This window comes from Lepisma saccharinum, chromosome 1 (genome assembly GCF_977018435.1).
Source record: "Lepisma saccharinum chromosome 1, izLepSacc3.1, whole genome shotgun sequence".
NCBI classification, from domain to species: domain Eukaryota; kingdom Metazoa; phylum Arthropoda; class Insecta; order Zygentoma; family Lepismatidae; genus Lepisma; species Lepisma saccharinum.
The window spans coordinates 29,299,806-29,320,892 of record NC_139229.1 but is presented as its reverse complement, the minus strand read 5'-3'; the positions used below and the strand labels follow the sequence as shown (position 1 = coordinate 29,320,892).

The window sequence follows — 21,087 nt, the reverse complement described above, 5'->3', positions numbered from 1 at the left end:
TGGATAGAAAGAATTTGAAATATTCCAGTAAAAAATACCTGAAGCACTTTGGCACATTAAATTACGAAAAAAATATATATATTTTTTTGTAGTAAGTTAATAGTGAGATTCTCAAAGTAATATATGCTGCTATGGATAGCTAATGATGAACACATCTAATATAAAATAACAAATCATGTTAGGGGGAATAAAAAAGTGGTTGATAATAAGACGACATTTCCGCGAAACTTACTTGTAAATGTTCAATTAATTTTGGTAGCCTCTGCCACTTGGAAACTCGTTGCTTCACTGTACTTCACGTCTTCTTAAAATAACAAATGTTTGGTGTAGAACTTGAAAGACACATATGGGGCATTTCAGTGTTATGTGTTGGGACATTTTACACACAAAATTTAAGGTTCTACACATGATATTAGATTAAAATATTCATGATAAACTGACTTCAAAGAATTATGTACTTCATGGCGTCTGCTAACAAATGAAAAAAAAAAACTTTAGTATGATCACATAGGCTGAATGCATGAAAAGCATTAACGAAAGTGTGTTACGTGCGCAACAAAAAAATGTAACAAATTTTGACTTCATTTGTCTGTGAAGCATATAAGTCACAGATACTAGTAATTTTTGTTGGTGAAATGTGCAGATTATATGCATTCACAAACATATAAACCTTAACACAATTAAAAACAATAATAATTTTTAGATTGATTCAGTAGCCGCGGTGGCTCAGTTGGTAACGCATCTGACTACCATGCTAAAGGTACCAGGTTCGATCCCCGGCCGGTTCAAATCCAGGAACTTTTCTAACGTTGGAAGCAGCCCCGGCGCCCACCCAGCATCGAATAACATGGGTACCTGGGGGAAACCCTGAGGGGTAAAGGCAGTCAGGGGCATGGTGCTGATCACATCACCCCCACTCACGACCGGATCAAGAAAGTGTGGGGCGATATCCTCGCACCCCTATACACCTTCATGGCATTATGCTAAGCATAGGGGGGAAAACTTTACCTTTAGATTGATTAATTTTGTTATTTTCATGGAGTAGGACCACTTTTCGTGAATGATCCATATTTAACTGATGCATTTGCTAATATTGCTTAGAATTTATTTAATGAACAAGTGCATGTGGATTTTGCTCTTATGCTTGAAAGAATACAACAAAATGTCAAGCTGGAAGCAATTATGTCTTTCTACAAAAGTTTATTGTAGCTCAACCATGGTCTTTGCTAATACTCTATACCATGGAGCTACAAAGCTATCTTCTTGCATCCCACAATTTCAAAACTGTGATCTCTGCATGATTCTATTTTCTCTCTCAGTACTGAAAAAAAAATAAATGGCACAGTGCAATCCGTAATTAAATATAATTTTGTAAAAACAAAATTTCCTGACTTCTCCAGGTTTTCCAGACAGAGAATAAAAAATTTGCAGATAAAATAAATTATGGAATTTGGATATGTGAACAAGGTTACTATATTTTAGTTAACACACACTTAGAATCCTGCATAACAAAGTTTCAGAATATTAAATTCACATGTAATATATACGTAATAATGTGAAGATAAACTGGACCGTAATTGACCAATGGGTAGAGGGAGGGAGTTTCTATGTAATACTTGAAATATACTGACTAATGTTTAACAAAGAATTATTCTAAAATAAATTCTAACAATTATAATGCAAAAACACATAATTGTAGTAAATTTTAGGAATATATTAGTCCAGATAACTCTCTACAACCAGCCCCTAAAACTACAAACAAGAAAGTTGTGAAACAAAAATCTAACTAACTAACTAACTCTCTAGCCTTCTTAAACCCGAAGGTTCATGGCTGCAGCAACACAGACCTTCCATCTTTCCCTATCTTGAGCAAGTTCTATATACTCTTTTCCATCCCTACCGATTTCCCTTAGGTCCATCTCAACGTTGTCCCTCCATCTTCGTCTTGGCCTTCCTACAGGTCTCTTACCTTCAAGCTTCCCAACAAGAATCCTGTAAACTCCTCTTTCTTCTCCCATTCGTGCCACATGGCCTGCCCACCTAAGTCTTCTTGATTTAATTATTCTAATAATATCTGGACATGAATACAAATTATGCAGTTCTAAATTATGTAACCTTCTCCACTCGCCTGTCTCCTCATCCCTTTTAGGTCCAAAGATTTTCCTAAGGATCTTATTTTCAAATACTCTCAATTTATGTTCCTCTTTCAATGTAAGGGACCAAGTTTCACATCCATATAATACTGCAGGCAAAATTACTGTTTTGTATATTTTAACTTTTAGTTTCTTAGATATTAAACGAGAAGACAAAAGTTTATGAAGAGAGAAGTAACATGCATTTCCTGAATTAAGCTTACTTTTTATTTCCTCTTTAATATAATTTTCATTTGTTAATATTACTCCTAAGTATTTGAATTTGGAAACTGGTTCAAACGAGTTGTTATCAATAATTAGATTTTGATTATTACCTAACACTTGGTTTCGGCCTGTAAGCATATATTTAGTTTTCTCTTTGTTAACTTCCAAACATATCTCTTTAGCAGTTTTGAAAAATATTTTAGCATTATTCTTAATTGTATTCACATCATCCCCCAGTAAGTCTACATCATCTGCATATGCTAACAACTGAGTCACACCATTTAATTTTAGTCCTTCTTTAGTTTCTTTTACCTTCCCAACAGCATATTCTAAGGCAAAATTAAAGAGCAATGGAGATAATGCATCTCCTTGTTTTAATCCATCATGAATTGTAAATTTGTCAGACATATTAATACCCACACGAATTTTACTTTCTGTTTCACTGGTGCATATTTTTATCATACTAACAAGCTTCTTAGGTATTCCAAACTCTACTAATATATTATATAATTTATCTCTTTTGACTGAATCATATGCTTTTTTGAAATCAATGAATAGTTGATGGACATTTTGATTATATTCCCACTTTTTTTCAAGTGTGTGTCTGATGTGAAAAATTTGATCTGTAGTTGATCTGTTACGTTTAAATCCACATTGATAATCACCTATAATTTCATTAGCATATGGGGTTAGTCTTATTAAAAGAATGTTAGACAATATTTTATATGTTGTTGAGAGTAGAGAAATTCCACGGTAAATATTGCAGTTCATTTTATCACCTTTTTTAAACACAGGAACAATTATGGATTATTTCCACTGTTGAGGGATTTCTTCTTTATTCCATATTAAACAAATTAATTTATGAATTTGACATATTAATGAATTTCCACCATATTTAATTAACTCAGCTGGTATTAAATCAATGCCAGGTGCTTTGTTATTCTTTAGCCTTTTAATAGCATCTTTAACTTCAGTCAATTTAGGTTCTGGAACTAAAGGTTCTGCTGTGTGGATTTACTTCTGATTTATCTCCTACATGGACATTTAAAAGGTCATTAAAGTAGTTCTTCCATCTATTTAGAATATCGCTTGGGTCAGCTAGAAAATCACCGTCTTTATCTTTTATCGAGTTTACTTTAGGTTGCCACCCCTTTCTAAACTCATTTACACCTTTATATAAATCTCTAATATTTTTATTTTTGCTGTTTGTTTCAATTTCGTTAATTTTGCTTTTCAAGTAATCTCTTTTTTTACTTCTAAACGTGCGGTTAACTTCTCGCTTTATTCTATTATAATTGTTTAGATTTGTATATCAGAGTTATTTAACCACCTAAGTCTAGCCTGATTTCTTATTTCTATTAAATTATGACATTCATTATCAAACCATGGCTTACTTTTTCTCGGTTTATGGTATCCTATACTTTCTTTAGCTGCTGATTCTATTGCATTACGTATGTGCTCCCAATTCTTATTTACGTCTGTTTCATTTATATTTTCATCATTTAAATCCTGCAAAATATCAAATCTATTTGACAGTTTAATTTGGTAATCTTTCTTAATTCTTTCATCAGTAAACTTTCCTGTATCAAATTTTAGAACTTTTAGATTTTGTTGCTTATGATTTATCACCGAGTCTCTTTCTCTTAATTTAGCAATTACTAAATAATGGTCACTGGCACAGTCAGCACCTCTATGTGTACGAACGTCAATTATACTAGTATGCCTTCTCTTATCAATGAGAATATGATCTATCTGATTATGAGTTTTACCATCTGGAGAAGACCAGGTATATTTATGGATATCTTTATGTTTAAAAGTGGTACTTTTCACAATTAAATTCTTTGAGGTTGCAAAAGTAATCAATCTTATACCATTATCATTACTTAAAAATCTACTAAAAATAATTAAAAACCTGACCTAGTGTATTTAATATACAATTTCTACTCTTAACTATAGTGGAACCACAGACAAAAAAGCCTGCACAAAACCACATCTCCCATGCATTGTACTCCCACGTAGACTGGAGGGGCAGAGTGGAGCATGCTTCCTTATGGGCCGAGTTGAACCAATGGAGGGAAAAGTGTGCGAAGGATTTTGGCAGATGGTTTATTTGTTTGTGGTCACTCTATACCAGTAATACTCTTTGTATCAAAGAACAGTTTGACCAAAACACATTAAAAATTTCTTGCTTGTCCTGTATCATTTTGTTCAAAAACCTATTTTTACTGCACTACTAGAAAAATCTTGATTTTCCTAGAATAAGAGAAAATTTCCTGGATAATTCCAGGACTTTGACAGAAGTAAATTTCCAGGTTTTACAGACTGGGAGACATCTACTAAGCGAGTCTGAATATTTGAAGCAAAACTCTGGCAGACCGACATTGTATAGTAAAGTCTAACCTTCATTGCATTTATTTTTATCTTGTATTGCTTTTCTGTCACGTGATATCGAACATTTATAGCTGCCACAATGTGCAATTGTGTGTATCAACAGAAACTTGTTAAGAGTATCAACATTTGTTAAAACATACCATCAGTCCAACACTAAAGGAAATTAAAAAGTGATTCATGCAATCACTAGAATTCACACAATTATGAAATGTCATTTTCATATAATTTGAGCATGTCTGTGTTTAAAATTATCTATGCATCTTATCAGTTGCTCAAACCATTTTAAAAGTTATCACAAACCTTCGTTGCTGTTTCCAGATCTGGGTTGGCGGTTAACAACATTTTAACAATAGCCACATTGCCTTTCTCCACACCCCAGTAAATAGCTGTTTTCCTATCCTGAAAAGAAAATAAATTATTAAATTCATATCAGGATAAACAGCATTCGATGCCAACAGTTTGAGCTTGATAGCTTTTGCAGTTATGCATAATTAATGAATTCAGAAAAAGAGAGCATAGCAAAACAAAGCAAAATTAAAAATAGTTATGTGACATGTACGGTATATGACATTCTTTTTCTTTTATGGGAATAACGTTAATATGGAACAAGTCTGATCACAAAACTAAATGCTTAATCTGGTTATTTATTCATAAATAAATGTATATTTTAAATACTTATAAAGGAATTAAAACAATCAATGCCAAAATATATAATTTATGTTTTTGCATGGATTTTAATAAACTGGTATCTACAGATTCTTCTTAGAACAGCAATAATCTTAATGCACTACAAAAACAATTTAATTATTGAAATTTTAGGAAGAAATTTGTAATATATGTATGATATAGATTTGTTGAAATTTTCAGGATTTCATATACTTTGAAGGTAATAATAATGAATACTTTTTACACTTAATCCATTCAGTCCACTAGATCTAAAAAAAAAATATTAAAAAAATGTATGTGGTTTTGGAAGATAAGGATATTTTTTAAGCAGCCACCAACTGACTCATTGACACAATCATTTAATTTTTTCTCTTCTCACTTAACAAATATCTTAATAAATCATCAGAAGTAACAAAAACATTTCCAGCTATAATGTAACTGAATGATGCTTCAATCACATTTGCACATAAGAGAACGTTATTTATACAATTACAAATAATGAGTCTGCTAGCATGTACAGTCAATATCAATAAAAATTGAAAACCTAAATCCTGAAATCCTAGTGTCACTACAATGTGTTGTGTGTGTTGCCTAATTCTACTGCATGACCGAACTTGCTACTGAAGTTTTCTCATTAGTGCAGTGTTTGGTAGCACACAAATGAATTGCAGTAAAGCAACTATTTCAGAATGTAGGCGTCTCATTTTTCTTTTATTTCAGGTGACTGTAAAATGTAAACTAGAAAGTTACAATTTTTAAAACAGTATTTACATGAGTGTAGAATCAATCTGCCAATACTTATGGAAAATATTTGCCTACTTAGCTTTGAAACACTCTGTTAGGAATATAACTTTTCAGTCATATTTCATTCTGAAAAAAACATTTACATGTAATAAAGAAATCATGTCATACCTTTCCTGTAATGTTCACATCAGCGTATTTCTTGATTAAAGCTTCCACTACTCCTCTGTGACTTCCTTTTACTGCATGAATAAGATTTGTATCTCCCCCACGATCCTATAATAGAAAACGAAATAGAAAATCAAAACAGACATTGAAAGAAAATCTGGTCATTTTAATCTTAATCTAATTAAAAACATTAATAATCTCTCTCTGATTAGGTGCATTGGAATAAGCATGGGAAATAATAAAAAAATGCACTACATTCTTCCATATCATTAAAATTTCATTTTCTACTTTGCATTTGTCTCTGCTGGCATACTCCTTGCTTTGTACAGTGTGTTTGTTTTGGCACTGGGCCGAGATAGCGCAAGAACAACATTGAACAACTCTTATAACACAGGTTAATACTCGTTATGCAATATAAATATAATTGATATGTGCGTAAATAAGCAAGACGTTACGGGGCGAAAATGCCGACATCTGCACCATGTCAAGCGCTATCTCATTCCAGAGCCAAAACAAACTCACTGCATTATCCCTATATTGCATCAATTTTCTGCCACTTTTGGCTAATTGTGGCAATGATTGATAATTAGATGAAATTAATGACGAGGTGTGGATGAAGGAATACTCATGCTCAGGTCAGGATTCGGTGGCACGATTGTGTGTGTGTGTACATTTAGTGTACTTTGTTTTCATATACATAAAAATGAAAGGTCCTTCTGTGGTAAAACTTTCAAATTTTTTCAACAATACACATATCTAAAAAAAAGTGCACATTTTTGGTATCAAAACATCACAAAAATAAAAAAGCTGTATGTTATTAATGTATAAATCAAAGTTCACTACATACTGCATTCAGTAACAATCTGACCAACACAGATGAATTGGTATAAGTTTAGGAAAAGAATTTATATTGCATTAAAAAAGGTACTTTGCATCGTGCCATCATGCCAGGAGAATGTGGGGGATGGACACACATTCTGTCAGTCATGTTGGAGGTGGCGATCAGCACCATGCTCTGGCCAGCTATACCTCTGCAGGGTTAGGCTGGGTGAGCCCAAAAGCTGCTTTATGTTCTCACACATGGCAGTCAGATGCCATACCAATTACACCACTGTGGCTTCAGATTCTACGTTACTACTGAGCAATACAAAATATCTTGCTGCACGTGCAAAAAACAGATTTATAAGTTCACAGAGTCTGAAACTGCACCCAATGTATGTTATTTGTTAATGCTGTTTCAAAACTTGGTAGCAAAAATAGTTCTTGTGATAAAATGTCGAACTGAAAATTATATTTAAATGAAAAACTGGTAGTGTGATAGAGAATTGTTGCAACTATGCTGAAGGAATTTAAGATGTTAACTTTCATATTTGTATGTGTCTTCTTTTACGTTGCTATTTAGCAACTTTAGTCTAGTTGCAACGATGAAGATAAAATTGTGATTGCCTACAAATTAATTTATGAAAGGATTCTCAAACCTGGAACCCTTGGTAACTAGATTGTACGTCAACTGATACAATATATTCAACTAACGTTCAGGTATCATTAATCCCAAGTAAGCAAAAGTGATTGGCCCAACCGTACTGGAAATTGTTGGCTAAATGTAAAAACATACCATTGGGCAATGGTAATTTTGACTGTGGTTCAAACGTTGGCCCAATATGTGTTTTTTACATTGGGCCAACATACTGAAAACTAAATCATAGATAGGTTGTGTGTTTTGATATATATATATACAGGTATTGGACAAAATAATGGAAACACCTGTGGAAGTCGGAACATCATGTATTAATACGGTGTTGGCCCACCTTTAGCATCAAATACAGCTTGGATTCGGTACAGAATAGACCGATACAAGTCCTGAATGGTGGTGAGTGGAATTTGAAGCCATTCTTCATGCAGCACAGCCTCCAGCTCAGGTAGAGACGAAGGATGTTGAAATCGACACCGAACCCTGGTTTCCAACACAGCCCACAGAGGCTCGATAATATTCAGGTCTGGGGACTGGGCGGACCAGGGAAGATGTTGAACCTCATCAGCATGCTCTGGAAACCACTGTTGAACAGTGCCAGCGGTATGAATGGGGGCATTATCATCCTAGAAGATGGAATTCCGGTTTGGAAATAAGGTTTGCACCATTAGGTGGATCTGGTTACCCAAGAGTTCACTATACACTGATTATGAGACCCGACAGTGTAATGTGACAAGGGAGGCTGCCGAATACTATGATATAGCACCCCAGACCATAATAGAGCCGCTACCATGTTTGACAGTCGGGCAGTGACAGTCAACATCGTATGCTGCCGAGGGTGTCTGCCATACAAACACGCAACCAGTAGTGGGGAAGAGGGTAAAGGTTGGCCCGTCTGACCAAATGACACGTTTCCAGTACTCCAACGTCCAAGTTTTGTGGTCGTTGCACCATGCACGTCGCCTTCAAGCATTCGTCTCCGTTATTAGGGGCTTGGCAATAGCAACACGCCCATGGATACCCATCTGATGCAGTTCCCACCTCACTGTTTTGCATGATATGGGGTGTTTAGGTGCTGATTAAGTTCTGTAGTCACTTTGGTGGCCATTGTTTTCTTCTGCAATGTCACAATACGCTTCAAGGTCTGGCGGTCCTTTTCCTGCAGCTTCGTCTTTCAACTACTATTGTGCTTAGCAGACCCTGTTTCACCGTACACTGTGTATACGGTCATGACTTTCGAGACCGTGCCTCGTGTTACACCGCATAACTTCGCTGTTTTGCTCACAGATGCTCCAGTGAAACGGGCACCAACAATTCGAACTCTTTCAAACTCAGTCAGGTCGGCTATACTGGTCACTCAGTACACCTGAACAACATGCACTACCACACTGCCTTACTCTGTCAGTGCACAGTCCATACTACCTGCAACAAATAAGAGAAGGTTGATTACCGCCGTGCTCAGTGTTACCAGGCACATTGAAAGTATGTCCCACTTCTGACTCGTGTTTCCATTATTTTGTCCAATACCTGTATATAACTTGTGGGCAAATATAAACTCCAGTACAAATTATTTGCATAAAATAAAAAAAATACACAGCACTTTCTCAGTCATATGGTATCATTGTTTTTAAGATACCTTCAAGTGGTAGTGGTTGGTAGTTTTCCACCTTTCATGGAATTTAGTGTGCACATAACATTGTTTATTTTACATGTATGGATCTTGAACCATCTTCATAAGAAGAACTATAAGAATGTTCTTTTCTGCTACAGCTAAACAGACAAACAATAAGTAATTCCCAGCACAGATATATCTTTTTTCATCCACAAAGCACTCGTGAGCGACTACAAGTTAAAAATAGCTTCTACTTTCATTAAAGAAATATTACATTTCCAGTATGTGCTGTAACTGATATATTAAAAAAGAAACACTGTTACATATCACTTATTTTACACTCTAGAATTTTACATCATACTCTTGAAAGTTGTCTTAACAGGAGAAAGTAGTTTTCAAAACTGATTTTGACTCGTTTTCCATGGTTGAGCAAGCATTGGCCCAACGTTAAGACCAACTTGAATTTGCCAACCAATGTAAACCCAACCTTTTCCACATAAAAACTGCAGTTGGTTCAACCGTTGTGGTTACTTAGGATGACAGGAATCTGTAACACTGTTATTATTCATTCAAATGGAGTATTAGCTCATCTTTATGTAATTTATTCAACACTGGTTATTACCTGAATGTTAATGTAAGCACCTGCATTCAACAATGCCATGGCTATATCACGGTACCCTTCTTTGCATGCTATTGTCAGGGCAGCACAACCATCTTTGTCCAATGCGTTAACATTGGGACGACGCTCTAGCAACAGATGAACCACATCAATATGATTTCCAAATGTGGCTACCAAAAGAGGTGTCCATGAATACTGAAAATAAGTGGGTAAAGTAAATATTAGAGCCTATAGTTCTCAGATAAACATTAACCATATTTACAATATTTCATGAAATGTTCATACATGTCTTCAAACACACATAAATTGGGTCACTCTGTATCTTATACATAGTGTTAAATCTGTTTGTCAGATTGTAGTGAAACTTGAGTGTGGTTTAACTTTCATAATGTAAAACTTACAAGTGTCTATATATTTGCCATTCAATTACTTTTAATTACATTTGGTACAACGCAAGTTAACATTACCCTGAAAGTAACTGGATTTCAAATAAGTTCTTCCATTTTGAGGGCATGTTTTCAGTTCAGATTTCCCTTTGTTATGTTTAGTAACCTGACAATCTAAAAGTAAACCTTCAGTACATTTCAAAGTAGAAGATCGTTGCAAAATATATACATGTAGAAATTATTTAAATTTCTCAAATTTTTAATGTTCAAATAACTGCTAATAATGTATTCTTTTTCTTTAAATTAAATGTAATACAATTTTGTGAAGTTGATGGAAAATGTAAGTTGTTATTACTTAATTTCACTGTCTAGATTGTGTACACTGGTGCACTCCATATTTCCACAACTATTGTTGTAATAACTCTGAGCAGAGTGCACAGGAATGGACCTACAGTCCATTAATTGCAAAGCAATCATTATGCTCATATCAATAGGAAAATCATGGTTAAAAAATTAAGCACCTCCTCAATGCAGTGAAGTTCTCTCATGTTATCTGGTTTACCACTGCATTCATGTTTCATTTCTATTACTATATCTAATTAATAACCAATGATTCTACTCACTCACCAACCCTAGATGGGCAATCATCCAACCACTTACAGGCCGAAATCTCCGGAGAAAAGTTGTTAGGCTTCCTCCAGATGACTCGAACCTGCATGGATCCCATAGTCTGAGCCCAAAGCATGTTGCTTTAGACCCCATGGCCACGGTGTGGGACAAGCAGTAAGTTAGCTGGCCATAATACACATGACATACAGGTTTCATGCCAAAGTGATGAGTGAAACTTTCTTTCCACTCCAGTCTACACACATACTAATCAAATGAACTGAGTTAACAAAACATACTACTACTACCAAAAAAAAAAAAAAAAAAAAAAAAAAAAAAAAAAAAAAAAAAAAACCTGGTACAATAAAAATCAAGTTGCTTACCATTCCAGTACTGTCAACATTTGCTCCTGCATTTAGAAGGCAGTCTACAATCTCTGTATTGCCCCTCCTACAAGCCCATATTAAAGGTGTAGTTCCATACTGTGAAAAAACAAACAGGTTTAGAGAATCTGGGGTTGGTGACCAAGACTGGATTACTGAAAGGTATTCTAAAATGTTATCATGAAATGTTTACTCATTTTCAGCTACAAATTAATACAATATTGCGAACATAAATTAATTTAATATGTATGTTCAAAAAACAAGTCAAATACTTATCTTAATATTAAAAAGACAATATTCATCATGCACATCCACGGTTATAACTAGACCTTGGATTTTAGGTTTTTAACCTATTTCTTCCTTTGCAGGTAAATAAGAAATAAGTTATATCGGCGTTTCATAAAAAACGAAACAAATGACTAAGTTTTATAGTGCCTAAAATAACCTATCTTGCTTGTTAGAACCTATTTTAGGTTTATGTGCCTAAATTAAACCTTTTTTTAGGTTTTTATATATTTTTTAGGTTTTACAGGATTTTTATATCTCACAGAGGTATTTACTAGGTTTGGTGGCGAAATAATTCAATGACTGGCCTGTTTGAAACATGTTTTCTGTCGATTTCCTTCCCTCCAAGTATATGATGTTTATCAAAGCTTTAAAACAAAACAAAAATTTCTGACCTCACTGTTACCTGCAGACAGTGGAGGACAGTTCCCCCCCCCCTACTTTTTACCCCTGCACTATAGACTCTTAATGCTAAGCCTTGCCTACTAAGATAAAGTAAACTGTCATTGCCCCCCCCCTCCTTTCTCAGTTTTGGCACCCAATCATCTCTACTGCCTGCACAGTCCCAAGTGCAAACTTCTGATCTGTGTGGCCTTGCTCACTTTTGTGCCAATTTGGTCCTTTTGGCATTCACGCCTTGCGAAGTAATATTTCAGCATTCAAATTACCACTACTGACTATGTTTCTGTTGAAAGATAATTTTCAGCATATGAAATGATCCTCACAGACGAAACATGTAAGTTTGAGTGTTAATAACGCAAAAAGATTCATAGTGGTCACTAGGACCATGATAAAATTCAGGTTTTCAAGGTGAACTTTCCAAAAATTCAAGGATACAAGCAGATGTTCTCTCTATTCCAACCTTACGTTTTACCGACTCTCACCCTCCGTTCCATACAAAAAAATATTGACAATATAAAAGGTTTGTATGATCCAAATGTAACAAAAAATTTACCTAATCAACTTCAAGATATATTATTTTGTATTAATCTTCCGTTTGTCAGATAGATTGTTCTGTAAAATACACTAACAAAGTAAACGGATTGAGAAAATTTTGTTTTATTTTCTGTGTAGCTTTCTTTTTCATTCTCAAAAAAATGAATGAAATAAACTCTAAACTGAGAGAAACTTGCCTCAGGGCATTTATAAACATGTATAAATTTAATGGGATATGGATTAATAAAAGTTGCAATTTTTCACCTCTACGGAGAAAAAAATGGAATAGAGAAAACATCCATTTTTACCTTATTTCATGCCTTGCCAAAATTCATGAATAATTTCCAGAGCCAATAATTCACGTGTAATTCCTGGAATTCAAGGAATTCCAAGTGAGTAGCCACCCTGATATTGTGCAGCAAATTATACATATGTAATTCATTTTTCATATCAACAAGTAACTTTTTCTAACAGCACAAGTGCACTATTACAATAATTTGTAGATAATTTTGAAAATGATATAATGAAATGAAAATTTGTTTAGAAAATTAATATTGGGTTATTACGGTTCTTATGAAATTTTGTTTTTAACGATTGTATCTAATTAGTATTTTTCAGGAATTTTGTACCAAATTAAGTCTTTTTGGAACCTATTTCAGGATTTTTTTAGCCTAATTTAAGGTTTTTAGAACCTATTTTAGGATTTTTAGTCTATTTTAGAACCTAAAAATCCGACGTCTAGTTATAACATATTGTCCAAAAAATTACTTATATATAGGCAGGGCTCGAAAAATCCCGGTCACCAGGTCGACTAAAGTTTCAGCTTGGTGACTCCCTCCACGTGGGAGTGCGGTGCACAGGAGTCGCGGGTCTGCGCAGACTTTTTTGCTTGTGGTTCCACTATAGTATGCACAATTACTAGTAGGTGGTTTCTTGGCGCCTGATTTTCAGAGCTGGCGCCTAGCTCTGAAGAAGATTTTGCGAGCACTGTATATAGGATTTTTTTTTAATACAATGTTGTTTATTGTACAGTATGTCTGAGAAGTCCCTGTATGTATGCATGTATGCTGCTTGCAACCATGTTGAAAATTGGCCAGTATTCTGTTGCTTCTGAATGATTTTGTTTTTGTGGTTATTAAATATTCACACACTGAATATACTGTGTAATATAATCTAGGGGTGTAGGGACTTCTCGGATGCCTTGTGGATGCAGGCAAATTCAAAAGTGGAGAATATAACAATTTACATACACACACAGCAACAGAGAAAAACAACAATTAGGGATGTATACCAATAAAGTATTGAAATTTACCAATATTGATAACCAGGGAGTGGATTTATATGTAAATACATATCCTCAAGTAATTCTAAAATCAACGTAATTTTGTATTATCTTCGTGAATTGTGGCATGTAAGCTCCAAAAATGCTATTTTTATTTTCCATATTTTCAAACATTTTCCTACATATATTTTATATTGTTTGCCTGTATTCTGTTTGTTTTAAATCTTGACATTAGACAATGCATCTGTTATTCTACCATTCTTGTTAACAATAGAGAATGCAACCTCAAGCTTTCGTGGTGAAATTCATTGCACATTTTAAACATATGACCATTACTTCATGCAATATTAAACACAGTTTCACTCAATATTAACGTCCTTACATGGTTAAGTGGAAGAAAAGACTTGTTTCTTAATTTTGCCATCCCAAACAAGAAATAAATAAATAGATAAGAGTCAACAGGAGGAAATTTACGTTTCAGTACTTGAAAGAAAGTTTGGTAATCAATTGTTTCAGTAACAAAAATGAAACACATTTTGCATTATAATTAATGTCATGTAAGCCTAATGAATTTTATTTGGAGATAGAAGAAGATGTCCCATTCCTGGACAACCTAATCTGCTGCAAACCAGATGACACCCTCGGACATAGTGTGTACAGAAAACCCACCCACACTGACCTGTACCTAAATGCCAATATCTTTCATCACAAAACCTCGCCGTTGTGAACACAGTATCCCACAGGGCAGTAACAGTTTCTGATTAGGAGAATCTACAATCAGAATTCACTCACCTCAGAACCAGTCTACCGCAGAATGGACACCACATCAGAGATATCAACAGGGTGATCAACAAGGCAGTTTCATTTCCGCAGAGACCAAGCCCGGACAAAAGTGTGGTCCTTAGAAGGGCCGGTTCTTCACAGCCAAGAGAAGCCGAATATGAGAACGAGGCCCTTACAAGGACCGATACTACACTGCACAGTAGCAACACAGGACAGGAACGCCCCACTGTAACAGTTTTACCATTCGTAGGACACACCTCTGGGAAGTTAAGCAGATTCTAGCCAGGCACAAGGTGAAGACTATTCAAAGACTGCCACTGAAAACCAAGGCCCTACTCCCTTCAGTCAAAGATGACCTGGAACTCCGTATTCCAGGAGTATACCGAATACCCTGCGAGTGTGGGACACCATACATATGCCCAACGGGATGCACCACTCAGCAGCGGCAGAATAAACATCAACGTAATATCCGATTATTCCAACCGGAAAAGTCAGGACTTGCAGAACACAGAATCACCGAGTGACACAGAATTTTATTTGACACAGAATAATAGCCAAATAGCATATTGGTTACGTGCGTGTTACTCACTATCAATAACAAAAATACGTTATAGTATTCAAATTGTCTACTTACGCAAGTGAGTATGTATTCTTACGTGGACGACGTTTCGGAAGCTTTACTGCTTCCTTCCTCAGGTTGTCGTTTTCAGCTCGGAATATCAAGCCATTTCAGAGAAGTGTCATGTAAGGATACTGGGTAAAAGGTTTGGGTTAAAAACACTTCATAGTGTCTGACCTATACAGAATTAAAACCTCTTTGCTAAAAACCCCGTTAAAACACACAATAAAACATGTAAAAACTACCGCTACGGTAAACTTGAGTGGCCGTTGAGAGTCTAAACTCCCTGTCAAGGTGAAGCGAGCGGGCAGATGGCGCCGCGCATAGGAGTAGTACTTCCCCTTCCACGAGAGATCCCTCCCCTCTTTTTTTCCCCTTCCCCTCTTCACCAATCCAAGGAAAATTCCCGTTCCACCTCGGCTGCTTTCCTTACCTCCGATGTGACATGGAAGCCCATCGGGGCCCTTTTACTATTCACCTTGTCCCATTTTTTAAAAAAGCTAATCCATATGTCATCTAAATTGCCCTCGTCCCGGTTCAGTTTATTTCCGTGTCCCGCGCATATGAATGCCGTTTCGTACACATTCCTATCCAATTTACTATTACTTTTTTTGATAACCCCTCTTTTTATTATTCTATGCCCACTGTTTATAATATGCTCCGCCAGCCCCGTTTTCGGATCCTTTTCTTTGATGTTCTTATCATGTTCACCCCATCTAATACGCATGCTCCGGCCAGTTTGTCCAATATATTCCATCCCACAATTGCATTCAATCCTATATACCCCTTTTTGTTCATCAAGGTTATCTCGAATTTTTACCCCCCTCTTATAATCCGTGAAATGCTTTTCAATATTTCTAGGTGCTCTCGTCCCGCATTTCACACCATACTTTTTCACTGTTTTTTCAATTTTCTCCGTGAGCCCTTTACAATACGGTATCCCAACATAATTAACTTTACTATCCAAATCTCCCTCCTCATTTTTCTCCTTTTCCAACCTGCTATCAGAATCGGGGTTCCCCTTTGAAATATTCTTCCTTGCTCTCCTAGCTAACACGTTCATTTCATATTCGGAAAATCCATTCTTCATTCCTACCTCTATTATCCACGATATTTCCTTTTCTTTTTCTACGGCATTATTGCATAACCTCTCAGCCCTTATGAAAAAGTTTAAATAAACATTCGATTTGACCCTACTTGAATGTTCCGATGCCTTATTAATATAAAGACTGCCTGCCAGGGGTTTATGAAACACCCCTGTTTTTATCCCCTTTTCGATTTTGGTAATCCTTAGGTCCAGGTAGTTAATTTTACCTTCTACCGAATTCTCCCTAGTGAAGCTTATTCTGTCTTCTTGTTTTCCTAACTCCGCAAAAACAGTGTTAAGATCTTTTTCTTTTCCAACTACAAGGATATCGTCCACATACCTACAGTAATATTTTATGTTTACTCCCACCCTTTCCATAACCTCTTTTTCTAAGTAATGCAAGAAAATGTTTGCCGCAAAACCCGATATTGGGTTACCCATCGCTAACCCTTCTTTCTGTCGAAAAATCTTATCGTTTACGCGGAAATAATTGTACCCGGTTACAAGAAAAAACCACCTGACATATTCCCATGCTACCAATATATCTACGCCATGGTCCAATAGCCATCTTTGAAGGCAGTCACCGGCTTTCTCCCTCGGTACACTAGGGTACAAATTTGTTACATCAAAGCTGCTAATTTGGTCATCACTCTCTATTTCTAAATTTTCAATTGACATTTTTACCTCAAAGGAGTTTTTTACGCTATACTGAGTATTAACATTAATCTTCTTCATTCTTTTAATTAATTCCTTCGCCAACCCATACCCTGGGTGTTCATAGGTGGGGATTATTGGTCTAAGTGGGATCAGTGCCTTGTGCGTTTTTGGAATGCCGAATGCTGTGGGGATATTCCCCTCCTTCACTTCTTTAATGAGCTTCTTCTTTTCACCGCTGCCTAAGGTTATGCTGGTTTCTATCCCACGTCTAATCTCATTTCTAATTTTACTAATTGGGTTCCCATTAACCATTTCGAAATCATTATTTAGAAAGCATTCTTCTAACTTACTTTGATATACGTCTTTTTCCATTATTACCATCTTATTTTCTTTGTCAGATCGAATGAGGTACACATTATTGTCTTTGGCCCATTTTTTCACAGTGTTTAAATCATCCCTGATTCTCCGGTCATTTTTCTCTTTTTGCGTTCTATTCCCACCCCTGGAAACACACCCTCTCCTAATTTGACTCAACACGTGTTCATCAATAATCTCACGTACACTCTGCCTGACTTTGGACTTATCCTCTTTGTCGTCTATCTTCCCGATAATTTTCTCCGTGGCGATAACAAACTCCTCTTTCACAAACCGTTCGTTCTTTACAGCGAATTTATGCCCCCTGCTCAACATATCACCCAAAGCTTTCGGGGGGTCTAATTTTGTCAGATTTAAAAAGTTTTCGCCCTTATTATCGATATTACACTCACAAATTTTAGTTTTATTGGTCTGCTTACCGATGCCTAATTTTACAGTTTTTCTCCTTATGGTTTCTAAATCTTTAATTTTTGCCTTTTCGATGGTTCTAAAATGCCGCTCTTCGATGCGCCTCCATGTCAAATCGTCGAGTTTTTTCCCTATCTCCAAATGTAAATTATAACATTCATAGTTCAGTCTATCCACCTGCCCGTAAGCCTCCCTTATGCATTTCCCTAACATTTTATGTTGCAATTCTAATTTTTGTGAACGACAGTTATTGCTTAAAGGTTGATATCCCCATTTTAAAAATCCTGGCAAAACCCCCATTCTCTTACATTGTTTAAAAAAGCCTATCCTAATCAAAGTTTTATTAAGTCTTATCCTCAACTTCTCGAATGTACGCACTTTTCTCCCCGTAACGGAGGTCAATAGCATATTGGTTACGTGCGTGTTACTCACTATCAATAACAAAAATACGTTATAGTATTCAAATTGTCTACTTACGCAAGTGAGTATGTATTCTTACGTGGACGACGTTTCGGAAGCTTTACTGCTTCCTTCCTCAGGTTGTCGTTTTCAGCTCGGAATATCAAGCCATGTCAGAGAAGTGTCATGTAAGGATACTGGGTAAAAGGTTTGGGTTAAAAACACTTCATAGTGTCTGACCTATACAGAATTAAAACCTCTTTGCTAAAAACCCCGTTAAAACACACAATAAAACATGTAAAAACTACCGCTACGGTAAACTTGAGTGGCCGTTGAGAGTCTAAACTCCCTGTCAAGGTGAAGCGAGCGGGCAGATGGCGCCGCGCATAGGAGTAGTACTTCCCCTTCCACGAAAGATCCCTCCCCTCTTTTTTTCCCCTTCCCCTCTTCACCAATCCAAGGAAAATTCCCGTTCCACCTCGGCTGCTTTCCTTACCTCCGATGTGACATGGAAGCCCATCGGGGCCCTTTTACTATTCACCTTGTCCCATTTTTTAAAAAAGCTAATCCATATGTCATCTAAATTGCCCTCGTCCCGGTTCAGTTTATTTCCGTGTCCCGCGCATATGAATGCCGTTTCGTACACATTCCTATCCAATTTACTATTACTTTTTTTGATAACCCCTCTTTTTATTATTCTATGCCCACTGTTTATAATATGCTCCGCCAGCCCCGTTTTCGGATCCTTTTCTTTGATGTTCTTATCATGTTCACCCCATCTAATACGCATGCTCCGGCCAGTTTGTCCAATATATTCCATCCCACAATTGCATTCAATCCTATATACCCCTTTTTGTTCATCAAGGTTATCTCGAATTTTTACCCCCCTCTTATAATCCGTGAAATGCTTTTCAATATTTCTAGGTGCTCTCGTCCCGCATTTCACACCATACTTTTTCACTGTTTTTTCAATTTTCTCCGTGAGCCCTTTACAATACGGTATCCCAACATAATTAACTTTACTATCCAAATCTCCCTCCTCATTTTTCTCCTTTTCCAACCTGCTATCAGAATCGGGGTTCCCCTTTGAAATATTCTTCCTTGCTCTCCTAGCTAACACGTTCATTTCATATTCGGAAAATCCATTCTTCATTCCTACCTCTATTATCCACGATATTTCCTTTTCTTTTTCTACGGCATTATTGCATAACCTCTCAGCCCTTATGAAAAAGTTTAAATAAACATTCGATTTGACCCTACTTGAATGTTCCGATGCCTTATTAATATATTCCGAGCTGAAAACGACAACCTGAGGAAGGAAGCAGTAAAGCTTCCGAAACGTCGTCCACGTAAGAATACATACTCACTTGCGTAAGTAGACAATTTGAATACTATAACGTATTTTTGTAATAGCCAAATGTGCCGGTTACTGGGATCGACAGGTAAAGGAAGCCATAGCCATATTACGGGAAAGCACCAATCTCAACAGGGACGTGGGACTCCAGTTCAGTCACACCTGAAACCCACTCCTCCGTAAAAACAAGACACCAGCCAATGAGAACACCAGGATCAAGAGAGCCAATAGGAAGACAGAATCCAAACTCCGCCACATTATAGTCACGTATATTAACCTACACTGGTCTCCATTTCTCCATTCCCTGAAGATGAGAGCAATGTATGCCCTCGAAACGTTGGAAGCCAACTCCAATTTAACCTGGCTGGTAACCCAAGAACAGTTGTTCGAATCACGGTGCCAGGAAAGCTATAATTTGCATTTTATTTAGTTAGGCAAGTCCCTTGCTTCATGAAAATGTCATATTTCACACTTGTATGTCCATATTTCTTTCTCTATTTTCATTAAAATAACTAAATATATATTTACATCCAATATATTAACATTTTTTTAGTACATATTAATCAGTTTCCTGCTGATAAATAATATTCTGCTGATCCAACATACAAGTATTACAAATATTTGTTGAAGAATATAACCTTCTTAATATATGTTTCAGGTGATTACAATGATTACAATATATAAAAGAAACTGCATACTTGGATATTTACTTTAAAAACATGGTGTATGGATTGCACGTTAATATTCACACAAACATTAACAAAATAACAGAATTTTACATTAAATTACAGGCTACATGGATCATAAAATTATTTGGATTACTGGTACATAAATTTATCTGTTCAGTCCCTAATAGTACTAAAAATTTGCTCACCTTGTCGCCAACATTTACTTTAGCACCAGATTTCAGGAGTTCCTTCACTATGTCAACATGGCCCCGACCAGCAGCCCATGAGAGTGAAGAGATGTGATAATTTCCGTGTGCATTAACATCAACTTTGTGTTCCAAAAATAACTTCACAACATTCAGGTGACCTTTGTACGAACACCACATTAAAGCTGTCCATCCACCCTGAAACAAGATTAACACAAAGAATGAGTAGACGAGAGAAAAAGAGGGTGAGCAGGGAGATAGTGATGGTGAGGAGATGAGAAAGGGAGAAGGAGAATGAAAGAGAGGGAGAAGGTAAGCAAGAGATTGAATCTCTTTCTCCCCTCCCTCTCTCTTTATAACAAGAGGAAACGTAACCTTGAGAGAAGATAAATAAGGGCAAAAGAGAAGATCAGAAACAGAGATATTATTTGCAATTGTTAGAGGCATGCATATTTCGTTTTTGACGAAAAAACAAAATTTGAAATAACACATTGTAATGTTAATGTTTCATGATTCTGAAAAATGTGAGGTGCATTTTCCTACCCTGTTTTATCATGAAATAATGCAAAACGAACTGCAAAATGTGAAGTAGACTCTTAAACACAAAATTTAGTTCATTTACCGACAT

The 21,087-nt window shown here is 36.0% G+C and overlaps 1 protein-coding gene across 12 annotated transcripts in view; it reads right to left on the bottom strand.

Moving 5' to 3' along the window:
• Arms (Ankyrin repeat-rich membrane spanning) overlaps positions 1-21,087 on the bottom strand; it is a 265,557-nt gene that overhangs the window by 114,982 nt on the left and 129,488 nt on the right. For all 12 annotated transcript variants that reach the window (XM_083130254.1, XM_083130251.1, XM_083130243.1 and 9 more), the window contains 5 exons: positions 20,460-20,657; positions 11,401-11,499; positions 10,029-10,220; positions 6,327-6,431; positions 5,049-5,147 (listed from right to left, as the gene is read on the bottom strand). In XM_083130254.1, coding sequence (XP_082986380.1) covers positions 5,049-5,147; positions 6,327-6,431; positions 10,029-10,220; positions 11,401-11,499; positions 20,460-20,657 — 693 coding nt within the window. The remainder of the gene's footprint in view (positions 1-5,048; positions 5,148-6,326; positions 6,432-10,028; positions 10,221-11,400; positions 11,500-20,459; positions 20,658-21,087) is intronic.